The 23,894-nt window shown below is 39.3% G+C and overlaps 1 protein-coding gene across 3 annotated transcripts in view; it reads left to right on the top strand.

The window, feature by feature from the left end:
• The window catches only part of EXOC5 (exocyst complex component 5), a 32,687-nt gene extending 9,185 nt beyond the window's left edge, over nucleotides 1–23,502 (top strand). Inside the window, exons 3-19 of one of the 3 annotated variants that reach the window (XM_054068359.1) lie at nucleotides 426–573; nucleotides 981–1,175; nucleotides 6,936–7,000; nucleotides 7,429–7,457; nucleotides 7,611–7,720; nucleotides 8,197–8,241; nucleotides 8,336–8,476; nucleotides 9,485–9,567; nucleotides 10,411–10,620; nucleotides 10,885–10,920; nucleotides 11,806–11,953; nucleotides 14,408–14,516; nucleotides 15,212–15,332; nucleotides 16,321–16,407; nucleotides 19,441–19,549; nucleotides 20,532–20,747; nucleotides 21,166–23,502. In XM_054068359.1, coding sequence (XP_053924334.1) covers nucleotides 426–573; nucleotides 981–1,175; nucleotides 6,936–7,000; nucleotides 7,429–7,457; nucleotides 7,611–7,720; nucleotides 8,197–8,241; nucleotides 8,336–8,476; nucleotides 9,485–9,567; nucleotides 10,411–10,620; nucleotides 10,885–10,920; nucleotides 11,806–11,953; nucleotides 14,408–14,516; nucleotides 15,212–15,332; nucleotides 16,321–16,407; nucleotides 19,441–19,549; nucleotides 20,532–20,747; nucleotides 21,166–21,354 — 2,041 coding nt within the window. In that variant the 3' untranslated portion in view covers nucleotides 21,355–23,502. The remainder of the gene's footprint in view (nucleotides 1–425; nucleotides 574–980; nucleotides 1,176–6,935; nucleotides 7,001–7,428; nucleotides 7,458–7,610; nucleotides 7,721–8,196; nucleotides 8,242–8,335; nucleotides 8,477–9,484; nucleotides 9,568–10,410; nucleotides 10,621–10,884; nucleotides 10,921–11,805; nucleotides 11,954–14,407; nucleotides 14,517–15,211; nucleotides 15,333–16,320; nucleotides 16,408–19,440; nucleotides 19,550–20,531; nucleotides 20,748–21,165) is intronic. The other 2 variants (XM_054068360.1, XM_054068362.1) reach the window with 2 other exon arrangements.
• The last annotated feature ends 392 nt before the right edge of the window (nucleotides 23,503–23,894 follow it).

Raw genomic sequence — 23,894 nt, 5'->3', positions numbered from 1 at the left:
TGTATTAATTGCTTATTGATATAATGCTGATTTACAGTAACGTACAGTAGAAAATATTCTCCTGTCATAGCTCTTGCGTTGGAGGAATGTAGTGGCCTAATCTCTCTTTGCCCTGATGAGACTTATTTAGGGAAGATGGGGATATAGGGATTTTTGTACCGGTGGGAGAGCCATGTTCTTGAGTAGTTGGCATTTAGGTGTTCCCCTCACCCCCAGCCCACCATTTATACGATCCTATAGCTTTTATGTAGACAGAGTTCTACACAACCAGGATCGTGTAAGTGAAAACAAAACATCATTTATAAGTTAGATGTGATTTTATCAGCCTTGTAGGCAAACTCTATTCTTTGAGGTTTTTTTAAGCTCCGCAGGAAATGATGTCTTTTAAACTAAAGTCTACTTTACTATATTTTATTTTAAATCAGATTACTGGAAGAATTTGTAAATCATATCCAAGAATTACAGGTAATGGATGAAAGGATTCAGAGAAAGGTGGAGAAACTAGAACAACAATGCCAGAAGGAAGCCAAGGAATTTGCCAAGAAAGTACAAGAGCTGCAGAAAAGCAACCAGGTAAAATACAAAGAGTACGGTCAGTGCTAAGCTGTGTGAGTTTTAAAAGCATCATGTGCTCTGTTAACAATTCTTGGTATGGCATGCTGCTGTTTGAGATAAAAATAAAGAGGGTTTGATGGAAAACAATTTCCCATGTCAAAGGGGGCTTTTCTGCATGTTCCATTAAGAAGCGTTAGCTATTCTGAAAGTAGTGACTTTTCACAGTGGTTTAAAGGAAGATGCCAAACTTTAAGCAGTTGTGTGCACTTAATTGGTGGTTCTGAGTAGTTCTGTAGTTCTGAGATGCAGCACCTGGAAAGCTGATGCCTGCATTCACTGTGCTTCTTACTCCAGTAAATCTGATGTTCCTTAAAGTGCAGTAAATGGAAATCACGAGTTGTGTATCCGCCTCTGTGTTCTCCCAGGTTGCCTTCCAACATTTCCAAGAACTAGATGAGCACATCAGCTATGTAGCAACGAAGGTCTGTCACCTTGGCGACCAACTGGAGGGGGTAAACACACCACGGCAACGGGCTGTGGAGGCTCAGAAGCTGATGAAATACTTTAATGAGTTTCTGGATGGAGAGCTGAAGTCTGATGTTTTTACAAACTCTGAAAAGGTAAGAGCTGTCAGCGGGATGAAAGCAGTTCAAAGCAATAAGCAGTACTGCCCTAATTGCAAGCTGCTACCATGACTTACCATGGTCAGACTTCAAAACAGCGAGTGACTGACTTGTTAAAGTTTCATTGTTCTGAAATGTAAATTAACAACACTGGGCTGCAGATCGCTGATAAAGCATTTGTATTCAATGATGCTTAATGTGGCAATGTTGGCATTTTTAATTTTGTGAAATTATCAGAGATTTAAGAAATGCTGGGAGGGCAACTTTAGAGAGCGTACAATATCTGCCCTTTTCCTTTGAACCCGTTGCCTCAGATCCACCCTGTAATGCAGAACATTTCTGAATACAACTTCTTTGTGAAACTTTACTCTTTTGAGTCAGTCTGCTGGCCTCGGATACCTTTTTGTCACAGCATGCCTTTGGGCTTTGTATAGTCCTGTGGTTATGTCTCCACCCTCTGAATTTAGAGGAACCAGGCAGGAAAACTTCAAAGAAATGTTAAAGCATTTTGTTTTCCTTATGCTTCAAGAGTATGTTCGTGAAGCAAATGTAATCTGAATGATGTGTTGAATAGAAATAAATAGAAGGAAAATCATCCAGCTGTAAGCAAAAGGGCATCTACTACATTTCTCTATGCTGTTTGATAAGTAAAGTTGTTGGTTTGAGGTTTTTTTGAGGTGTGTCCTGAAGAATCTTCCTGCTCTCCTTGTATTCTGTGCAGTGGTGTAATTGTAGTCAGGAACAAATGACTGTGCGGGAACTGAAAAAACTTGGTTTACACATTCAGAAAAAAATACGTGCTTGAAGTGCATCTCAGAGAACCTGAGAATAGGTTAGTAGTCATCCCCTCTCCACTGAGCTGGAGATATCTCTCAGGGAAATGAAAAACTGGTCATTTTTTATAGCTATATTCCCAAGAAGTCAATTGCATAGTGGCTTTTAATTCATGATCTGTGGATATAGGGTAGTTGCTAGTTGTTGTTTGCCCTAATCGAAGAGGGAACACATACAAACTTCTGACTTCCAAGGAAAACAAAGATTTCAGCATAACAAAAGTTCTTCTATGGACAGCCTTTTCCAGATCTGCTTAAGTGTTTCGGGTTTTTTTCTCATGAGTGGAAATAAAACATGCATTTAAAAAATATTTAATGGTGACATGCTAAATTACAAAGCTTAAGTTAAAGAAAACTATGTTGTCTGCTGAAGAGTTTCCTATAGAATTCAACCTTACTTATAACTTGAACTTTCCTAATACTTCTGTTGGTGGAGCTGAAAAAACTGATTGATAAATAGGGTAAACATGGAATTGGGTAAACAAATTTATCTTTATACACCCTGAAATATAATAATAAGATATTCAGCAAAACTGGAGGAAGATAAAGGTACTGAAGGTCAGAAGTCCTGTGCCAGTTTGCAGAGGAAGTGTGTTGGAACACAAACAAGGTTTTTTGGATATAGATTATCTTACTGAGAGGAATTTCAGTCAAGGTGAGTTAGTACTGTTCTGTAACTTTGTGTCCTAGTTTAAATTGTGGGCAGAAGTAGCATTTATAGAAGAATCTGCCTAGACACATGCTGTTGTGTCTTAATCCATCTTCGAACTTTAAATAGTTCTGAAGTATGAGATAGTAACAAATATAAGTGTAGAACCTTCATGCTTTGTCAGTCTTCTGATCTTTGACTGATGTGGGGTTTAGGTAATGTTTTGGAGAATGTTATTTTTGTACTATGCCATACCTCACAAGTGTGGATTTTTCCTTGAGGCATTGGAGGTGGGGGGTACTGTGAAAGGAGAGGCATGAAAGGAACTATAATGCAGTTGTTTCCTCAGGAATTCACTTTTTTCTCAGTGTCAGTTCTTAATCTGTTGGATTCCACACACGTTGTTGCTTCTCATGTTATGTTCTCCTAGCTATGCTGCCCAATTTCTAACTTACCATCTCTATGAAAGCTTTTCCTTGCTGTCTTGTCCTGCGCTATGTTATTGTGTCTTCATCCTCTGAATCCTTATCTCCCTTCCATTGCCAGTTTACCAGTCCCTCTTGTGTACGAAAGAATCTTAAAATGAGCAAATAACTCTAGTTAAACTATTCAAATGGTACAGCAGCCGACTTGTTTATCATGCAATAGCATTGCCTGTAGCCTTGTGTTTAATGTATTTACTATTATTCTTACGTTCTTTTCTCCATTTTTGCTCTGTACTCAACGGTATTCCATTATGCCTTTTAACTTCCTCATAAAAATACTGTATGTTAAAATTTTCTTGCCATTTTTGTCCATGATTTTTCAGTTTTTCCCCAGATTTTAATACCCTTAAGTTGTGTTTTATAGAATCTGTATTTATTTTGATTTAATAATTTACAGAAGCTTGGTTCAATTACCAATGAAATATGTCCAGATTTAAGCAGCAACCATGGAGAATTGATTTGTTGTGGCTTCTTTTGTTCATAAAATGCCTTGAATTCAAGAAAATCTTAGTTAACAGTTATCGTGTGAAGAGGAGACACAGAAAATGTTGCATTTGTGGTGTGCTTGTTCTTCCTCTTGTTTTGTAACATCGGTGAAAAACTGCTAATATACAGACTGTTCTGATGACATCAGTATTGATAACAGTTGCTGGTTAGGTAGTAAGGTTGCTGTAAGCTAATAGAAATAATTTGTGTTCCATTGGATTTATTTGAGGAGCATATCTGCTTTTGACTTAAGAGGCTATTGTAAGCTGACAGTTCAAAACATAAGCTGCTCTTAATAAGCAGAATAGATACAGTTGGAGAGCCCTGGCTTTTGCTGAACAACCAACCTAGCACGAAGCCTGTGCTCTGTATTCTTACCTGTGTGTCTTTTTCTATTCTTGAAAAGTTTTAATCCCAGCCTGCTCTAAGTGGTGGGAGAATAGGATTTCATTACTTCCTTTCCTCTCGCTCTAGTTCCCTGGAACATGACTAATGGGAACTGTATGTTCTCCTTGTTTTCCTTTGTGTCAGCTTATAAAGGTTTTCCTTGAGAGTAGTAGCTAGAGCTTTCATCGCACCCTTCAAGGTGTCTTCCAGTCACCAAGACAGGGTAATAAACCCATAAAACCATCCCAGAGCTGAGTCTGGTTTGGGCCAGTCAGTGCTGTGTGCTTAAATCCACTGAACTTCAGTTGCAGCCAGCTGTGTTCCCCACGTTTCCAAAGTGGTTTCTGTGATTTTAGCCAGCCTAGTGAAACAGTCATACAGCACTGTTTAGTTGCGCTTTTCATGCCAATTGACTATGGAAGACTAAAAGATTAAAGGTTTTGCTGTCCTCGACAGAGCAGAAATTTGCATGCTGTATTAACTTTGTTAGGTTTTGTATTCACACGACTATTCCTATTTTGTATAAATGCACAGTTAACTGACTTTCATCTTCATCTTTGCTTTGGACTTCAGAGTTTATAATTTCTAGTACAGCTTCCATTCCTCCTTCCTTGGGAGAATGCGAGGTACCTTGCTACATACAACTACGCTCTGCTTTGGTGCTCTTTTTCCCTTCCCTCCCCCTGCCAAGTGTGTCATGCGTTTTGGGTTTTTTTGATATAGCTCTACAGATCTCATCAATTGCAAAAAATTCCCTAGTGCTTCTCCTGACATGCCTGAAAGGGTTGCACTTCCAAGTTTAACAGAGATCTCTTTTGGTTAGGTGTGAGTCAGACTTGGATCCTGATTGCTTGTAAAGTATAATGTTGCAGTTCAGCTCTGATTTAGTTATTTATTTTATTCCTAAATAGAAGGGTGCAAATCTTCATGAGACTGCTCTGGCCCTGAGGAATCTGTGGTCTGCAAAGATTCTGTGTAGTCCTGTTGGCACAGTGCCGTGATGAGTTCTTTGTCCAGGTAGCTTGCACACCGATACAGACGTGTGGGTGACCAAGGGGATAAACTACCTCCCACAGTAGAGGAGAATAAGGTTTGTGACCACCTGAGGAACCTGAACATAAATATAAGTGTGTGGGACCTGATGAGATGCATCCCAGAGTCCTGAGGGAATCAGTAGAGGTGGTTGCCAAGTCACTCTTCATGATATTTGAAAAGTCATGGCAATCAGGAGAAGTCTCTGGTGACTGGAAGAAGGGTAACATTCTACCCATTTTTAAAAAGGGTAGAAAAGACAACCCTAGGAACTACCGACCTGTCAGCCTCACCTCTGTGCCTGGGAAGATCATGGAACAGATCCTCCTAGAAGCTATGCTAAAGCATATGGAGGGCAGGGAGGTGATTAATAGCAGCCAGGCTTCACCAGGGGCATATCCTGTATGACCAACTTAGTGGCTTTCTATGATGGGGTAACTGCAGCAGTGGACATGGATAAACTGGCAGATGTGATCTATCTAGACTTCTTTAAAGCCTTTGACATGGTCCCCCACAACATCCTTCTCTCTAAATTGGGAGAGATATGGATTTGACGGGTGGATGGTAAAGTGCATAAGAAACTGGTTCGATGGTTGTATTTGAAGAGTAGTGGTCAATGGCTCGAAGTCCAGATGGAGATCCGTGACAAGTGGTGTCCCTCAAGGATCCGTACTGGGACTGGTGCTGTTCAATATCTTTATCAATGGTATTGACAGCGAGATTGAGTGCACCCTCAGCAAGTTTGCGGATGACACCAAGCTAAGTGGTGTGGTTGCCACACCGTAAGGATGGGCTGTTATCCAGAGGGACCTGGACAGGCTGCAGAAGTGGGGCTGTGGGAACCTCATGAGATTCAACAACGCCAAGCGCAAGGTCCTACACCTGCGTCAGGGCAATCCCCAATTTCAGTATGCAATGAGGGATGATGTGATTGAGAGCAGCCCTGCAGAGAAACACTTGGGGGTGCTGGTCAATGAGAAGCTCGACATGAGCCGGCAATGTGCACTCACAGCCCAGAAGGCCAACCATATCTTGGGCTGCATCAAAAGAAGCGTGGCCAGCAGGTCAAGGGAAGGAATTCTGCCCCTCTATTCCTCTCTTGTGAGACCTCATCTGGAGTACTGTCTGGTCCTGGAATCCTCAACGTAAGAAGGATATGGAGCTGTTGGAGCGGGTCCAGAGGAGGGCTACAAAGGTGATCGGAGGGCTGGAGCACCTTCTCTGTGAGGACAGGCTGAGAGAGTTGGGCTTGTTCAGCCTGGAGAAGAGAAGGCTCTGAGAAGATCTTATAGCCACATTCTAGTACCTGAAGGGGGCCTCTCCAGGAAAGCTGGAGAGAGACTATTCATAAAGGCTTGTGGTGATAGGATGAGCAGGAATGGGTATAAACTGGAGAGGGTCAGATTCAGACTGGGCATCAGGAAGAATTTCTTCACCATGAGAGTGGTGAGGCACTGGCACAGGTTGCCCAGGGAAGTTATGGCTGCCTCATCCTTGGAGGTATTCAAGGCCAGGTTTGCTGGGGCCTTGAGCAGCCTGATCCAGTGGGAGGTGTCTCTGCCCATGGCAGGGGAGTTGGAACTGGATGATCTTTAAGGTCCCTTCCAACCCAAACTATTCTATGATTCTATGACATGCCAGTGTAAACATATAACAAGACCTTTTATCACATTTTGACCTATATAACTTTATGTTAAAGAAAAATACCTTAAGCATCATAAAAGTACGTACAGGAACTGTAAGGGGATGATCTCTTCCATAGGTATATCCACTCAACCGGCTTTAGAAATAGGAATGACATGTATGGAATTTGGACAGTGGAGGGAGGAGGAAAAGAATAGCCCACAATCAGACCTTTAATTCTGTCATGTTTTACTCTTAACAGATTAAAGAGGCAGCTGATATTATTCAAAAACTGCATTTGATTGCGCAGGAACTGCCTTTTGACAGGTAAGAATCTATCTGAACATCTTAAAAAATAAATCTTCGCATAGCTATAATTTTCTGATGCTTCCCTTGTCTACTTTTTTGGTGCTTTACTTAGTGATTCAGTTGGCTTTTGAGATGGATTGTGTGCATATTTCTCTCTATTCTCAAATTTGTGTTCATACACTGATGTTGTAGGATCATCTTTACATACACATCCTAAACTGCTTAACAGACTTTTAATGGGATAATTTTGCTCTGCTGACTTAATGCTAGATTTGAATTAGATGCTTGTAGGTTTTTATGGATATAAAGCATGTAACGTTTCTGTCATCTTTGTTACGTATGTTTATTCTTAAGTAGGATGCCTGTTACTGGTTATCTAGGATGTCTGTGATTTCTCTTGTGATGTGGATTTGAATTTAATCATGGTATTTTTTTGTTGTTAACAGGTTTTCTGAAGTAAAATCAAAGATAGCAAGTGAGTTATCTATCCAGTTCAATCCACATTCCTATGTTTGAATTGTTAAAGATGATTAAAGAAATATGCAGTACTGTCAGTATTAACAGTTTTTGTCAGTGCTTGTCTTACCTAGCCTTATGGATTTTTGTTGTTATCCCCTTTCCTCTCCAGGTAAGTACCATGATTTAGAGTGCCAGCTAATTCAAGAGTTTACTAGTGCACAGCGGAGAGGCGAAATCTCCAGAATGAGAGAAGTAGCAGCAGTTTTGCTTCATTTTAAGGTAAAACCTGAGGGTGTTCATTGAAATACATAACCCACCCCCCCCAAACCACAATGCAATAAGTGCCTGTTTTAAGTGAATGTATTTGTAAGGGCTTAACCACCATATCAGATAACAGTATAACCGCAAAAGTACTGCGGTGTTCATCTGAAATCAAATACAGGGGAGTAAAGAAGGCAGATGATTGGAGGCGGTATCAGTAGAGAACAGTCCAAGATAATATTTCTTGTACGTATGTGAACTACCTTCCATTCTTTAGAAAGAGCGTTGAAACCTGTAGTGTGTATCTGCATGGAGCAGTGATAAGTGAAGTTAATTAGGTTTGTGACAAAAACAGATTTGAAAGAGTCTGCACTTTCGATGTATCGATCTTTTTTAGCAATAACTTTTTCACAGAGGTTGTATTTCCTTGATTTCATTCTACTGAATGTGTGGACAACCTGCTTTAACACCGAGTTGTTTCCCTCCTTCCATAGGGCTATTCCCATTGTGTGGATGTGTACATAAAACAGTGTCAAGAGGTAATGCATTTTTTTCACATGCATCTCTTGCATGTCAATTTATTTAGTTGTATAGGTTCTTGTAAATATGTTAAATGTGCTTCTAAAACTCTAGGGTGCATTCCTGAGGAACGATGTCTTTGAAGATGCAGCCATTCTCTGCCAGCGAGTGAATAAGCAAGTTGGAGAAGTCTTTAGCAATCCAGAGACTGTGCTAGCCAAACTCATCCAAAATATCTTTGAAGTTAAACTTCAGGTATTTAACATTTTACCACATTGAAGTTCATTGAGTAAACTTTTAATCCAAAACTCTTGTAATAACAGTTACAGAACTATTGTAATAACTACTGAGAATTTACAGTATTTGTAATCTCATATAGGGATGTACAATCATAGCTGATTGCTCTGTAATGATTCAAACGTAATCAAACCTGTATCAAACCAAGCTGCTTCTGCTCTGAATGCCATGTGACTGAAAATACTCATTATGTGAAGTTATGAGGGAATCGAGTCTGTTCGTTGGGTAATTCATGAGGTGTTGTATGCACGTTTGATTTCTTCTGTATGCCTGCGACCAAGGATATGCTGGGAAAAGAAGTTTCACTTTTAAGTATCTTAAATCTGCTTATTCGTGGAAGCTGTTTTCAAGTGTGGGGTTAGCACTGAGTAAGTGAAAGTAACAAGCGCATGAAGTCAACAACATGGCTATTTGTCACAAAAAGCAATTTCCTTATGGCTATTAGTCTCCTAGTGTAGAGATTGAGCATGTGTTTCAACCCTAAATTTGTGTGTCAGTTTCGACTTGGTGTTTATGGCAAACAATATTTTTGTCCAAATATTCAGTGACAAGAAGGCTCTAAGCTTGTATATACTTTGTGTATCTATTATGAAAAGCAAATATGTAAGCATTTCCTTTGCTTACTGTCAGCTGCAGAAATGCCCCCAGGCCTCTGCTGCTTTTGATTTTTAAAAAGACAGGATTTTGTGTGTGTTTGGTCAAGCATATTTTCCAAGCAAGCTGTCTTTTGTCTTTGCTTCACATGTTACTGCTTTGTATTATCAAATAATTTTCTTCTGAAGGATTTATTTAGCTCTCTCTGTAGATAAAGCAGGATCTGTAAATTAGAGATTTAAAAACAAAGGATATATGAATTACCTGAAGACAAACATACATCGTGCAGTAAATTGCATACAATCTAGCAAGTAGTGAGTGTGACCCGTGGTTGTGAGTTAATCTTCTAACAGATATAACCACATTTTCCAGAGTTATGTGAAGGACCAGCTAGAAGAACACAGGAAATCAGATGCAGAACAGTATCTGAAGAATCTTTATGATCTGTATTCAAGGTATTTATACACTTATATAATATATATAATATATATTTATATATTTATTGTTGTAGATGTGCTCTTGTTTTGTTCTCAAGATGAAGGAAGAGAAGCAAAAAAGATAAACTCATAAAAATTGAAAGTGTTTTTATGATCATTAACCTTTACAGTGGTAGCTTTCCTAAAGAATTTTTCAAATTGCCATTATTATTTTAATGGTAATTATTTAGTATAGCGATCTTAACAGGAAGTTGGGGCTGTTCAGCCTGGAGAAGAGAAGGCTCTGGAGTGAGCTCACAGCAGCCTTGCAGTACCTGAAGGAAGCCTACAAGAAAGCTTTTTTCGAGGGCCTGTAGAGATGGGATGGGGAGGAATGGCATTAAATTGGAAAGGGAAGATTTAGATTAGACGTTAGGAAGAAATTCTACATGATGAGGGTGGTTGCCCAGGGAAATGGTGGCTGCCCCGTCCCTGGAAGTGTTGAAGGCCAGACTGGATGGAGCCTTGAGTAGCCTGGTCTGGTGGGAGGTGTCCCTGCCCATTGCAGGAGGTGGAACAGGATGGGCTTTAAGGTCCCTTCCAACTAAAACCGTTCTATGATTCCATGATCTCTGAGAATAATTTTAAAGCTGAGCAAAAACCAGTCTTCCCCAGCTTACTGGTGACTCAATTGATTTCAGTTGTGCTGTATGTAATTAAACATGAATTATGCAAAATTCTTTACTTAAATATAACCTTGCTAGGTGTCTTCATCACAATCAGGATTCTGTTTTGCTATGCACTTTATAGTCGTGTAGTGCTGTAATTCATACAAATCCAACCTTCTCCTCCTTTCCCCTTCTTTGTTTCTTTTGCATAAAGAACTACTAATCTGTCAAGCAAATTGATGGAATTTAACTTGGGTACTGATAAGCAGACTTTCTTGTCTAAGCTTATCAAATCCATTTTCATTTCCTACTTGGAGAATTATATTGAGGTGGAAATCGGTTATTTGAAAAGTAGGAGTGCTATGATTCTCCAACGCTATTATGATTCCAAAAACCACCAGAAGAGGTCCATTGGCACTGGAGGGTAAGTTTCTTCTGTGAAGTTTTTTATTTCTAAAACGGAAGGGAGTTGGTAAGGGGAGAAACATAGTATGTGCTGTTAGATGTACAGTGATGAACTGCAAAAAGGCAGACTTGTAAAGTGACCTCGAGCTGTTTGTAATTTGCTATCACTTTGTTAATTTCTGCTAAAAAGTGTATTGCTCTTGGTATGTGTGAAAGGTGATGCATGGTATTTGTATACTCATGGGAAATGAAAAATGCCAGTTAAACCTATGTTTCAACTTAGGATCCAGATCCACAAAAGGACTGAAGCAAAATTAAGGTACCTAAAGCATGTATATTTGTGTATCTAAAAGCATACATTTTTTTTCACCTGCCCAGGTCTTGTGGTCCCCTCCCAAGACCTAGGAAGGGGAAAAGACCATAGCAATGTCAGTGAGAAAGCTCTTAATGAGTCCAGAAGATGCAATGGACTTAGAGAAAGGTAAAACAAGACTTCATTATCTTTAGTGTAGAGAAACTCTGATAAAGGACTAGTGAGAAGTGGGAAAGGAAGAATTAGAACTCGTGTGAGGCAGAGGTGATAAGGCTACTGCCCCTTTCAAGGAGCTACTGAGTTCAGTATGTGAAGAATTAAAAGTTCCTGGGAGAGAACAGCAGAAGTGAAGAAATTCAATGAATTAATAAACAAAGATGAAAATTTAATTTTCTTGGGGAAAATTAAATTGGTTGTAGTGACTGACTTCATGGGTTGTTTTATGCATGGAAATGTGTTGGAGCATGCTTGACTGAATCAGGACTGCTGAGGTAGTGGATGAGAGGATTTGTGGGCATGGGTGAGATAGCTCTCAGTAGTGTTTTGAAAGTACAATGTGACAGAATGCTTGGAGGCTAAACTTTGTCCACAGAGCGTAAATGCTGTAGTATTCATTTGAAACTACACTTATTCCACAATGGGGAATAGCCGCTCCCATGGTGTGAGCGCACCATGGTAGAACACAGTTGGTCGTGGGATCAGAGGTCGTAGTTTTGCATTTACTGGCAACTTTTATGCTTGCAAGACTGTCTTAATGCTTGCATATCCTAAACTGTGTCTTGGGTTCTGTTTGAGTTAACAATTATTAATAAGACATCCTAAGTCATTGTTGAATTTGAACATTGGAATTTCCACCTAGTGAAATCTTCTTTCGGTGTGTCTTTGTTCCAGCATTCAAGACCTCAAAGAGAGGATAAGGCAACGTACAAACTTACCACTGGGGCCAAGTATTGATACACACGGAGAAACTTTTCTGTCACAAGAAGTGGTGGTTAACCTTTTGCAAGAAACTAAACAGGCTTTTGAAAGGTGTCACAGGGTAAGTTTGTTTCTGGTGATCTGCGTTAGTGATATAATTGTGTGAGAAATTAAATTTTGAGATTCAATTGTTGATTGAAGCATGATAGGAAGAAAGGAAGGACATTATCAGACAAATTAATTCTCTTTTATATTTTTCACTGGACAGGGTAGCTGTGGAGGCCAAGGGTTTGCTTTTTAAATGTGGATCAAGTTGTATTTTGTGGGTTTTAGTGCTGTCTAGTTGTGGAGGAAGTGAGGATGGTTAAACCTACTGTCTGTATTGCTGCTCTTGCTAAATTAGACCTGAGACCTGAGGAGCTTTTAGTGTGGGTTTTTTTCCTGCTTTAAGAATGCAGAGAATAGTTCAACAGTGTTTTTTCCTGTGTCACCTGCCGTTTCTTCTAGCATTGGAGAATATCACCAATAAAATGCTGAGAGGAATAATCTTTAATATTGTTTTCCTGGCTAACTCTGGTTTTACTGCCTGTCAGTTACTGTTTGTCTGGTACTTCATTGTAAATGAAAACCCTTGAAATTTAATTGCAAACTTCAATGATAGGGATTTTTTATTAGCTAAACACTGATTTCTTGCAAATTAATGCTTCTAACATTCTAAATTACCTTATGCAGAAAAACTTAACATTAGAAGATAATAAGAAGATTCAATATTTGATATACTTGAGGGGCCACAGCTGTAACAGTGTACAAATACTGTTGACACTGAAATGACCCTCTCCCTAGTGGTGAAAGTCAGTGACTGCAGGACAAGCAGGTAGATCATTATTGTTCTCAATCATAGAATCATTTGGTTGGAAAAGACCTTTGAGATTGAGTCCAACTGTACCTGTCCACCACTAAACCATACACCATATGTGGTAGTTGCTAGAGGTGGTTGTTAAATTCATGGTACAAACTAACTTCAGTTGTGCATGGCTTTTTTTTCCCCCCTCCTTTTTTTGTTGGGATCAGATTTTTTCACACTTTATCTAAAAACAATTGCACGTGTTGGGGTGGAAACCAGTGCCAAATGAATCTTGACATGTAAGGAGGTTTTTTAGAATGGCAAGTGTTTAACTTCTCTGTTATCAGATATATTGCCAGGGCTTTGTGGCCAGGGCATCTCTCTATGCAGAGAGAGTTAAACATGTCCCTGGCTAACTAATTGTGGTATTTATATCACGCGACAGATGATGCAGACACACTCTCTGTCCCAACTGTGACTGCTTTAGGAAAAATAAGTTGTCAATTCTGAATGTAACCATTTATTGAAACATTTTGCTGTTTGGAAGTCTCTGATGGTTGTTGGGGTTTCTGTTGCAGTTTTTGGGGGAATACAGCAGACCTCTTTGGGAGTGGGAGTGTTTAAATTGACTTGAATTGCAATGGTAATCTTTCGTATTCCTACCTGCATAAGGTCTTCACGTAATTCCTTAAAAACCAAAGCCACGTTTCTTATGTACAAAAGCCCTGATGTTTTTCTTCAGACAAGGGATTTACTGACAGGTTGCTGTCTAAAATCCCATGTTGCTTACAGCTCATGAAGTACAGGTGCTGTGTGTATGTGGGCATTACCCTCCTTAATAAAAATGTCCATGCTTCATTGGCTCCAGCTGAACTGTGATAAACGTAGCAAAGGTTCAGTCTGTGTAATTTTTTTCTGCAGTACTGTGGCAGTGACAAAACGACTGCACTGGGTGAAACTAAAGGTCCATCTAAGTCAGCATCCTGCATTGGCTGTGGTCAACAGCAGGAGCTTAGCAAAAGGGTAAAAGGGCAGGGCACAGAGAGAATCAGCTTTCCTGTGTATGTTTTTCCCAGCATCCAGTGATATGCAGTGTAATTCTTGATTACACCTGGAAGTTTGTTTTAAGGACCACTAATTAAATAATCTGCCTTTTTTATTGCTGCTTTTTTTATTATTATTTTTGTGAAATGCTTATACTTTTGCTTTTCCATAGAATCAGAATGGTTTGGGCTGGAAGGGCCCTTAAAGCCCATCCAGCTCCACCCTCTGCCACGGGCAGGGACACCTCCCACTGAACTAGGTTGCTCCAAGCCCCATTCAGCCTGTCCTTGAACACCTCCAGGGATGGGGCAGCCATAGCTTCTCTGGGCAACCTGGGCCAGGGCCTCACCACCCTCGTCATGTAGAACCTCTTATTAATGTCTAATCTAAATCTTTCCCCTTCCAATTTAAACCCCTCCCTCCTCATCCTACCACTGCATGGGTTTCGCTATTGTAGCATCCTGTGGTGTTCTGGCTTCAGTTTACTTGTTAATGCCGAAGGGTTTATTGATACTAAAGGCTGTTCCTGAATAGTTCTCTGTGTGGACACTTTTCATTTAGAATAAAATTCCAGTTATTCTGGAATACTTGTTACATTTTAAGCTTATCCTCCTTGCAATATTGGGTAAGCTTTCAAATGTACGTAGATCTGACCTTTAGGATAATTTATTTTCTCTTTCTTTAAAGCTCTCTGATCCGTCTGACTTACCCAAGAATGCTTTCAGGATTTTTTCTATGCTTGTAGAGTTCTTATGTACTGAACACATCGATTATGCATTAGAAACGGGCCTTGCCGGTGAGTATAATGTTTTATGAGCATTTCATCTCGTTGGCCTTTCTCTGCAGATGATCTTTACAAGTGCTTATTGATTGACCTTGTTTAGAAAGTATAGGTTAAATGAAATTTGGTTTGTGTATTTGGGAATCAGCATTTAATGTCTTCTACTGTGTAACTTCCATTTGGGGAATTGAAGCACAGGTGGAAACATGCTACTGTCCTCAAAAAAATTGGTATCACAAATTGGGACGCCAGCACTGCTTACCTCTTTCAGTTGTTCTTTGTGCCATTGCAGCAGAATATCTTCACATTAAGGCTTAGGATCTTCTATTTTATAAGAATTCCATGCTTGTTTGTATACCTGTGCATTTTAAAGAGTGAAAGCAAGTACGAAAACTGCTTGTATTAAGATCTTGACAGTAAGAACCTATCGTTTCTACATCAAAGCACAGAACTCGTGTTCTGAAGAAATACTTAAATTGGCTGTTCCATTTTGCTTTTAGAAATTTTAAAAGCGGGTTATTTCTATGCTTATAGTTATTACTTGATACAGCTGTGAGAAGTGTTCTGTGTATGGCAGCATGGTAAATTTTTGAAACTCTAAGCCTGTGATTTAGGCATTTATGGGAGAGTTTTTAATATTTAAAAAGCCATCATGCTAACTGTAACAACTGCTTATCATTACAATCCTAATGACACCTTCTTTGCTTTAGGCATTCCCTCTTCTGATTCAAAGAATGCAAATCTTTATTTCTTGGATGTAGTCCACCAGGCCAATACTATTTTCCATTTATTTGACAAGCAATTCAATGATCACCTGATGCCATTGATCAGGTAACTTTACTGTGATTAGCGTTTCCTTTGTGAACGGTCATTTTTGGTGAAGAAAGCAAGTTTTTTCATTCTTCGTCTTTGTTGAGAGTTTATTCTTGGAGTGGTTTAGTTTGTTATTGTGGGTAGATAAAATGCTGTCATGAGAGGGGGAAGAAAGGAAGTGTCATGGTTTAGCCCTACCCAGCCAAACCTGGCAGCTAAAACCATGCAGTTGAGCCTCCAAAATCCCTTTCCCCTCCCAAAGTCCTGCAGGAAAAGGAGAGAGGGAAATGAGAGGAGAAGACTCATGGGTTGGAAACTAGAAGTACAGCTTTAATGACGATAATGAAAATAATTAGAAAGTAATAAAATATAAACAAATACATGAGATCGCACCCCCACCCCTCGATGACACTACGTCACCACAAATGCTGTAGAGCAGACGTGAGGGAATGGGTCCACAGCTCGGAGGCTGTTGGACTCAGGAACTGAATTCAGGAACACACAGATCTGGGATCAGAAGCAACCAGGCAGATGAGGTTCTCACTGGATGTCGGACGTCGTGGGAGAGAGTGAGACCTTCGTGATCTCTTAAATTTATACGGAGTATGACACCTATGGGATGGAATACTCTGGGCAATTTAGGATCACCTGCCCTATTTACCCCTCCTTGCAGGTGTTGTGCCTTTTCCGCCAGCTTGAGGATGGCCTTGGTTAAGTATAAGCACTGGCCTTTTTGCTTACCAATGGCCTGTGTTATCACTTTAGAGAAGAACACTGTCTCAAAAACAGGCACTTAACTTCCAGAGAAGTGGAGTTATATGGAGTGACTGAGTTGAGTCAGAAGCTGATCCTACTTTAACTCAAACCACAACAGGAAGTTAAACTGTTACCTTGGAGAACTAACAGGCAAGAAGGAGCTCCACAAGTATTGATAGGAATAAGAGTGAATAAAATTTGTTTTGATATTATAACACCATCACACCCCCAACCCTTTATGCTGTTGCAGTTCTTCTCCTAAATTATCTGAATGCCTTCAGAAGAAAAAGGATATCATAGAACAAATGGAAGTGAAGCTAGATATGGGCATTGACAGGCAAGTACAGTTTAAACTTTCTGTTAATCATTGATTCTTGTAAAATTTCTGTGATGTCTGTTAGCTTTCCTTTTAAGGATGAATTACTTCCGAACACAGAATTGATTTAATTTAGTTTTTAAAATCCATAGGTTTGCATTACTGTGCGCAGAAAACTTAGCTTTTGTTTATTAGAGAGTTTTATTTTCTATGGCAGATTTCTGACCCTTGAATACTTCTGGAATGATGTTAAAGGCTTTTGGTTATGCTGAAAGAGTGCAACAATTCAGTTTACCTTATTGTCTCAAACTAGTTTTTTCTGCTTTAAAGGCAGGAGGAATGATGATTTAAATAGGTTAAAGACTTGCAGGATTTCCACTAGAAGCAAAGTTTGACAAAAATAGGTTAGATGCTTTGCTTGAATCTGTGCAGTGCTATGGATTAGACCCAGTCATAAAAGTCTGTAGACCTGGAATGATTTCGATTCAGACATTGACTTGCTTTGAGGTTGTGACTGATTAATTTAATCTTTTCCCCTCCATTTCTCCAAATAAAAATGAGAATATAGCTGTAAAAATTGTAAATTAAAATCATAGCCGCTTGGCAGCAGAGGAAAATAAACTAACTAACAAGCTTAATATTAGGAAATGGATCTGTTGTGCAATGCCTTACTTCGGACCAGAAGCATGTAGTGTTCTGATACTTGAAGGTGGCATTCATCAACCTAGAACATGTTGCCCAAGCGTTCTGTGCCTGTTTTCCCTCTCCAGTAAAGGGAAATGATCCCTGCTTTGAAAAACAAGGGCTTTTCTGGAAATTATTATTGATGTTTTTGACAAGTCCACACCTTAGTGGAGAGAGATGAGAACAGCGCTGTGCGGGAAGAACAGGCATTAAATTTATCTCTTCCAGGATACATTCTGCAGAGAGATCATAGAATCATGGAATAGTTTGGATTGGAAGGGATCCTTAAAAACCTATCCAGTTCCAGCCTCCTGCTCTGGGCAGGAACACCTCCCACTGGATCAGGTTGCTCCAAGCCCCATCCAACCTGGCCTTGAACACCTCCAGGGATGGGGCACTTCCCTGGGCAACCTTGAACCAGTGTGAACCCACCCTCACTGTGAAGATTTCTTTCTAATGTCTAATCTAAATCTTTCCCCTTTCGATTTGAAGCCATTCCCCCTTGTCCTGTCACTCCATGCCCTTGTAAGAAGTCCCAGCCCAGCTTTCTTGTAGGTCCTCTTTGGGTACTGGAAGGCTGCTGTAAGGTCTCCCTGGAGTCTTCTCTTCTCCAGGCTGAACAACCTCAACTCTCTGTGTGTCCTGGAAGATATTTGATATATTATTTGCACCTGCATGTTCTGTAGGTGGAAGAAGGAAAGTGGAGATAGAGGGATGTCTAAGTGGTAACTGAGATTTTTAGCTGCTCCTACTAGAAGTGACCTTAGGAATTTAAACACAAAGAGACCATAAGCTTAGATCTAGACAAGCATAAGTTGGTCATCAGCATTACAGGACTTTGTAACTGTTTGGGTGATCTTAAAAGTGATAGTAAGACTTAGGAGAACAAGCCTGTGTTGGAAAACAGTTCGTTCAGATGTTGTGTGTGTGGAGACTTCAAAAACATTTGTGCTTTAGCATACAGAAAACTGAGATTAGTTGTGAGATTAAAGTTATGTCTAAAATGTGTTTGTGTGCCTGCTTACATGCTGCTTTTTGGTGCCACTGATGCTGTTGAGAATTGATTGTCTCTCATACAGGAATGATCTAGTTCAAAAAATAGAAGCAGATTTCTAAATGTCAGTGGTTTCAGAATTATCTTATCTGAAAAGGTCTAATAGCAGCTTCTTGAATGCAATCACAGCTATTGTCTTCCTCTGTAAAAGTGATTTATTAGCCAAACTTAGTTCAGCTGAGTTTCTTTCAGTGCGTATTCTGTGTAAACAAACTTCTGGGAGTATTTATTGAAAATCACAGTAGGGGAGAATGCAAGATATGATTTCTTTTAACTTTCTATTGGTGGGTTGTTGAACAAAGGACACCTAAAATGCAAGTCTGAGCTCTATGCACAAGCAAGAAGGTTTTTTCTCCTCTTTGGATACCTATATTCTCTCCTTCACCAGAACTTGAATCCTTCAAGGCCTGTAATGGCCTTGACTGTTTCCTTCAGGGGTTGGAGAAGTGAGAGGGGTGAAGAAAAGGGGAGGAAAAAAAAAAGGAGACAGAGGGAGGTAACAGTAGACACAGAGAGGTATGGAGTCTCTGCTGCTTTGCTGTTTGACCTTTGGTTTGGACTTAAAGTAAACCGGGGCCTTGACCTTAGATAATGATCTGGGAAGATAAATGCTGTCAGGGAGGAATAAGTGACACTGCAAAACTCTGTTGGGTTTCTTAGGACAAAAGAAATAGCAAGCTCTGATAAAGGAAGAGGTTTTTCTTTCTTAGTTTTCCCCGCTTTATCCCTTTCTTCATTTTCCAAATGTTTTCTGATGCTTTCTTCCAAGTAATGAAAAAATTAGATCACATTTCTTAACTCTTTGGAATAATGCTTCCTTGGGCTGTCAGACTGTTGAGGAACGCTATCCAGTTTCTCTAAGGAGATGGGTTTGCATGGATTAACTTGGAAGTAATGTGTGCCCGGTAAAACCAGCTGGCCAGCATGTTGTGTGCTCTGCTCCAAGACACTCAACGTAGAGGAAAGCGTGCTTTTAGAGTTTTGGGGTGTTTTGGCTTATTCTCCCTTTTCTAACTGCTTACTTAAAATGAAGCTTATCTGCTCTGGAGAAGTGCTTTGGAACTTTAGAAGAGTGGGTATGTGTGTGCATGTCTGTTAAATGAAGTGTTTCCTTTGACATGTCTTAGCACTGCTTGCTTCTTACACTAAAAGCAAACAATTATTATATCTTCTGTAGATTAGTCAAATGTTAATGTGTTTTTCCTCATTCTTTTATGCTCCCTATTTTTGTATAGAGTTGTATTAGTACATGTAAATATAAATTAAAGGAAATTAGTGTTCCCCTCAAAACCCAATTTATATTTTTAACTTTAAAGGACACTGAACTGTATGATTGGACAGATGAAGCACATCTTGGCTGCAGAGCAAAAGAAGACAGATTTTAAACCAGAAGATGAAAACAATGTTTTGATTCAATATACTAATGTAAGTATACTAAGTCCCACCTCATCAGTAGAGCCACAAATTCTCAGGATTGTTACCAGGTACAAGATGTTTCTTAGCAAGTACATATTAGACAACATGTGTGTTTGATTAATATACTTAGCATTGCCTTTTGCGCTCAGTGCCTCCAAACTCTATTGTGGGCTGTTTTCTCAAGCTGAAAAAGAATATTAGCAGTTTTGTATCCTAGTGTCAGACACAAATTGGTAGATGCTGGGTGAACTGTCATATTCTTTCCTCTCCCAAGAGGCCAAGATGTAGAACTAGGTTTTTAGCTGATAATTAGTTTTAAGCTATCAGTTTCAGAAAATCGGTTATTAAGTACTCTTTAGTAGCTGGACAGTTTTTCCCTTTAGAATAACAGGAGCATGACAGAGCGTCACAGGTAAAGCGTGAACATTCTTTGCTGCAGATCACTGTCACTGCCACTAAATCTGTCTGAATCCAAGTCTATGGGCTCCTGGAAAGCTGTAGTTTGAGGTTACATTAGGCTCTCCTTAGGGGACAAACTACAGTCAGTGGGAAGAAGCGAGTGTGTTAACCTGAGTGCCTGTGGCCTAGAGGGAATGGGAGAAGTGAAGTAGTAGGATGTAGACTCTGGTATTGTGTGGGAAGGATGAAGATGCCTGCGTGGCTGTTAATTTGAGTTTATAATTGCAGCTGACAAGAGGTTTTTAATCACTTACACACACCCCTTGTTTTGAATTAAATGCCCAAATTAAATTCTTCTATTCTGAACTGATATGAACTGTAACTTAATTGAATGTTGTCTTGTGTCCATCATTCTACTCACATTTTTGCATCTTTATGTGGCAAATATCATTTGGAAAATTACTAATTTCAATGATGTGTTGAAGTTTAAAGACTTGGTAACTGATGTTCAACTTATGATGTGGAAGCCACTTTGAGGACAACAGATTTCTAGAAAGTTACATAATTCTTATTTTTCACTTTTTTTCTTTAGGCTTGTGTTAAAGTCTGTGGCTATGTCAGGAAGCAAGTGGAAAAGATTAGAAATTCTATGGATGGTAAGAATGTGGACACAGTTTTGATGGAGCTGGGAGTTCGTTTTCATCGACTTATCTATGAACATCTCCAGCAATATTCCTACAGTTGCATGGGAGGCATGTTAGCTATTTGTGACGTGGCTGAATACAGGAAGTGTGCCAAAGACTTCAAGGTAGGTATGGATGGATTGGTGATGTACTGCCATATAGAAATTAGTAAAAGGAGTCTATTTTTAATCCAGTGGTTTTTCTTCATAAAAAAAGTTTGTTTCTAATTGAACATCAAGTATTTCATTAGCTGATGTGATATATTCTTTATAGTGTCCTAAAAAGCTGTTTGCTGATATCAGTTTACAGCTTGCAGGCTGTTTATTGAAGAATTGAGTTTGCATTATTGTGTTCTGTGTATAACTTTGTGTTATACAAAGATGTATATGTCCGCCTGCCTATTTATATATGTTTATGAGCATACAAGGAGAGAATGATGGATGTAAATCCTCTGTAGGGAGTTAAGTGTTTTGAGAATCTAGGGGGACATTGTATAGAAAGAGTTCAAGCATCTCTAACGCTTTCTTTTTCTTTTAACCACAGATTGCGCTGGTGTTACAACTCTTTGATACCTTGCATGCACTTTGCAATCTTCTGGTTGTAGCTCCGGATAACTTAAAGCAAGTTTGCTCAGGAGAACAACTTGCTAATCTGGACAAGAACATCCTTCACTCCTTTGTTCAGCTGCGTGTTGATTATAGGTCTGCTCGTCTTGCTCGTCACTTCAGCTGAGAGCATGGAAAGACATTCTTTGGGCAGGCCTTAGCTGTTAGAAAGCACAGGGAATGATTTCTTAACAAACCGTGGTTGTAACTTTTGTGGGATAATGACTGTTCAGACTAAAGCAGCAGCTATGTTTAAACATGACCACGTAGAAAGGCAAGCAGGTAAAATTCTGAATGATATTTCACGTAAGCTGAAGTTCGCCTGCTGAAGAATCGTGCAAATCTACTTGCTACTGATTTATTTTTCATTGGAAACATGTCAGTGTAGGAAAGCAAGCGGTGCATCAGAAGTATTAGTCTTCAGTATTGAGTTACCAGATACCATTTGTTAGACTTGAACTACAGAGCATAGTGTAGGTAATGGATTACATAGAATAGACCAGTGTAAAAACATTCTTCATCAATTTTAATGACTTAGACTTCAGCACAGCTAATCATAATCAAATTATCTTTGATTGGTGTTTCTAAGTCATTTCTTTCATTTAAAACGTTATCCTGCTCAATGTAATTTCTTGCTCTAATTAATTAGCTTGGAGTTTCTTTGAGATGTAGGAGTAAAAGCAACACTGTCCCAGAGAGATGCAGTTTATTCATTGTGTAGCATTCTAAACAGTGCTAAAGTGGTGACAAGTTTGGGGTTTTTTTTTTTTTGGTTCTTTGGCTTTGGTTTTTTTTGCACCTATTAGTCGAGGGCCCACCAGAATGTATTGGCATCGGATGATCTACATTCTTGTCTCTGTTTGATACTGGCACACTGAATTTTATATATGCTCTTAAAGTAAATGCAGCTGCCTTGTCTAAGGCATTCCTATTACAAGGTGAAGGTGCCCATTGTTGGGTTAATGTAAAAAACTTTCTCCTGTCTTGTATGTAAATAAATTCAGATTGTAACAAGGTGAAAGGATAAAATGTAGCCCAGTCCTTCTGTGGGAGGAGGGGACAGTGGCTCTAGCAAAAACCTGGAGATGAAAATTCCTGTGCGGAAGATAATGGATCCTCAGTGCCTGAGCAATATAAAATGTTGAAGTGTGTGTAAACTTCTCTTCCGCTGCTCATAATTTTAATATCTGAGACAGGCTACTTTTGCATCCAGCATTTATTCAGAGTGTTTGAGATGGACCTGTAGTGTGCATAGAGTGAATTGAAGCCAACAGTGATGTTTGAAACATCCAGGGTAGCTTTTCCACAAGTAGCTGAAAGTTGTTGTAAATAGACATTTGTTCAGAGTGAGCTCTTGTGGAAAACAGGTTGGAAGTGCTGTGATTTGTGTCTTCAATCTGGCTTACATCATCCCTGAACAAATCATCTGTAACACTTTTTCTACTGTGGTGTGGAAACTTCTTGCTCTCCCATCTTCAGAGCAGCATTTCTATAAATTTCCTCTATGGGTTGGCCAAATAAAATTATTTTCTGCTGTTAATGGCTTGCCAGGTGCAGTCAGTGTTGACAGATGTGTGGAACTTCTGTTGGTTGGTTGAGGTTCTTATGCTTCATCTTTTTAGCAGAGCATCATATCAGTAAACAAGAGAAAGGATGCCAGACTGTCTCAAAGTATTCGTGGAGACTGACTGCTTTGGTGAGCTCCATAGCTCTATTCCTCGGCCATGGCAAAGCCACAAAGAGGTTTGGACACTGGAGGAGGCGGGTACTTGTACTGCTGCCATTTTTTTTTTAAGAGCTCTGATGTGAGTTCAGATAATACCTCTGTTACCTCTGTAACTTAAAGCCAACAATTTTAAGGCTGTGGTTTTCTTAACCAATACAAAATCTTTCTACAAAACAAAAAGTGTCAAATTTGTAAATGCTTCAGAAAAGCGTACATCATCTTAAGACTGCAGATCACAGAAGTGCTTCAGGGTTTGTTGTATGATTGTTTGAATTATTTTAAGGTTGTATGAATTGTATTTACCATATTTCTTGCTTTATTAGCTGTGTTTCCCATGCATATGCTCAGTGCAATATTTTCATTATGCCTGTTAACAGGAGGCAGCAAAAAGTAGGTGAATACTTAAACTTAGATGTGTAAACTCTTCCTCAATAAAGAGAATTCCATCCAGACACTTTTTTTTTATTTCCATGTCCTTCAAAAAAAAGTCTTTATACTCAATTGTATAAGCCCTTCTATTTAAAAAAAAAAAGAATAAAAGTAATTTTACTGACCAAATTTATTGCTGGTGTGAGCTTCCCGTTTCCCCTTCTTTAAAAGACCTCCCCATGCACACACTGGAATAGTTTCTAGAGAAGACTATGTTGTCAGTAACTTCACTTTATAATTTGTGTTGGGGTGGGGCACTATAATTCTCATATTTTTAAGTTTAGAGTCCTTACAGCATGTAATTTGGGAAAAATACCAGTGGTTTCCGAATACAATGAAGTACTATCCAAAACAAATATGCCTTTTAATGTTCACGTAACAAGTTAAAGTATTGCCTTTCTAGTGTTCGCTCCTAGAACATAGGTATTTAACAGGCTGGCAGCCACATGAATGCCTGAGAGGAGGTGTGTGTATATGTGTGTAATTATGTTGTCTACAAATGGTGGAAATGG

This window comes from Cuculus canorus, chromosome 5 (genome assembly GCF_017976375.1).
Source record: "Cuculus canorus isolate bCucCan1 chromosome 5, bCucCan1.pri, whole genome shotgun sequence".
Taxonomy (NCBI): Eukaryota; Metazoa; Chordata; class Aves; order Cuculiformes; family Cuculidae; genus Cuculus; species Cuculus canorus.
Note: the sequence above shows the minus strand (reverse complement) of the source record. Positions and strands in the feature narration are given on the sequence as shown.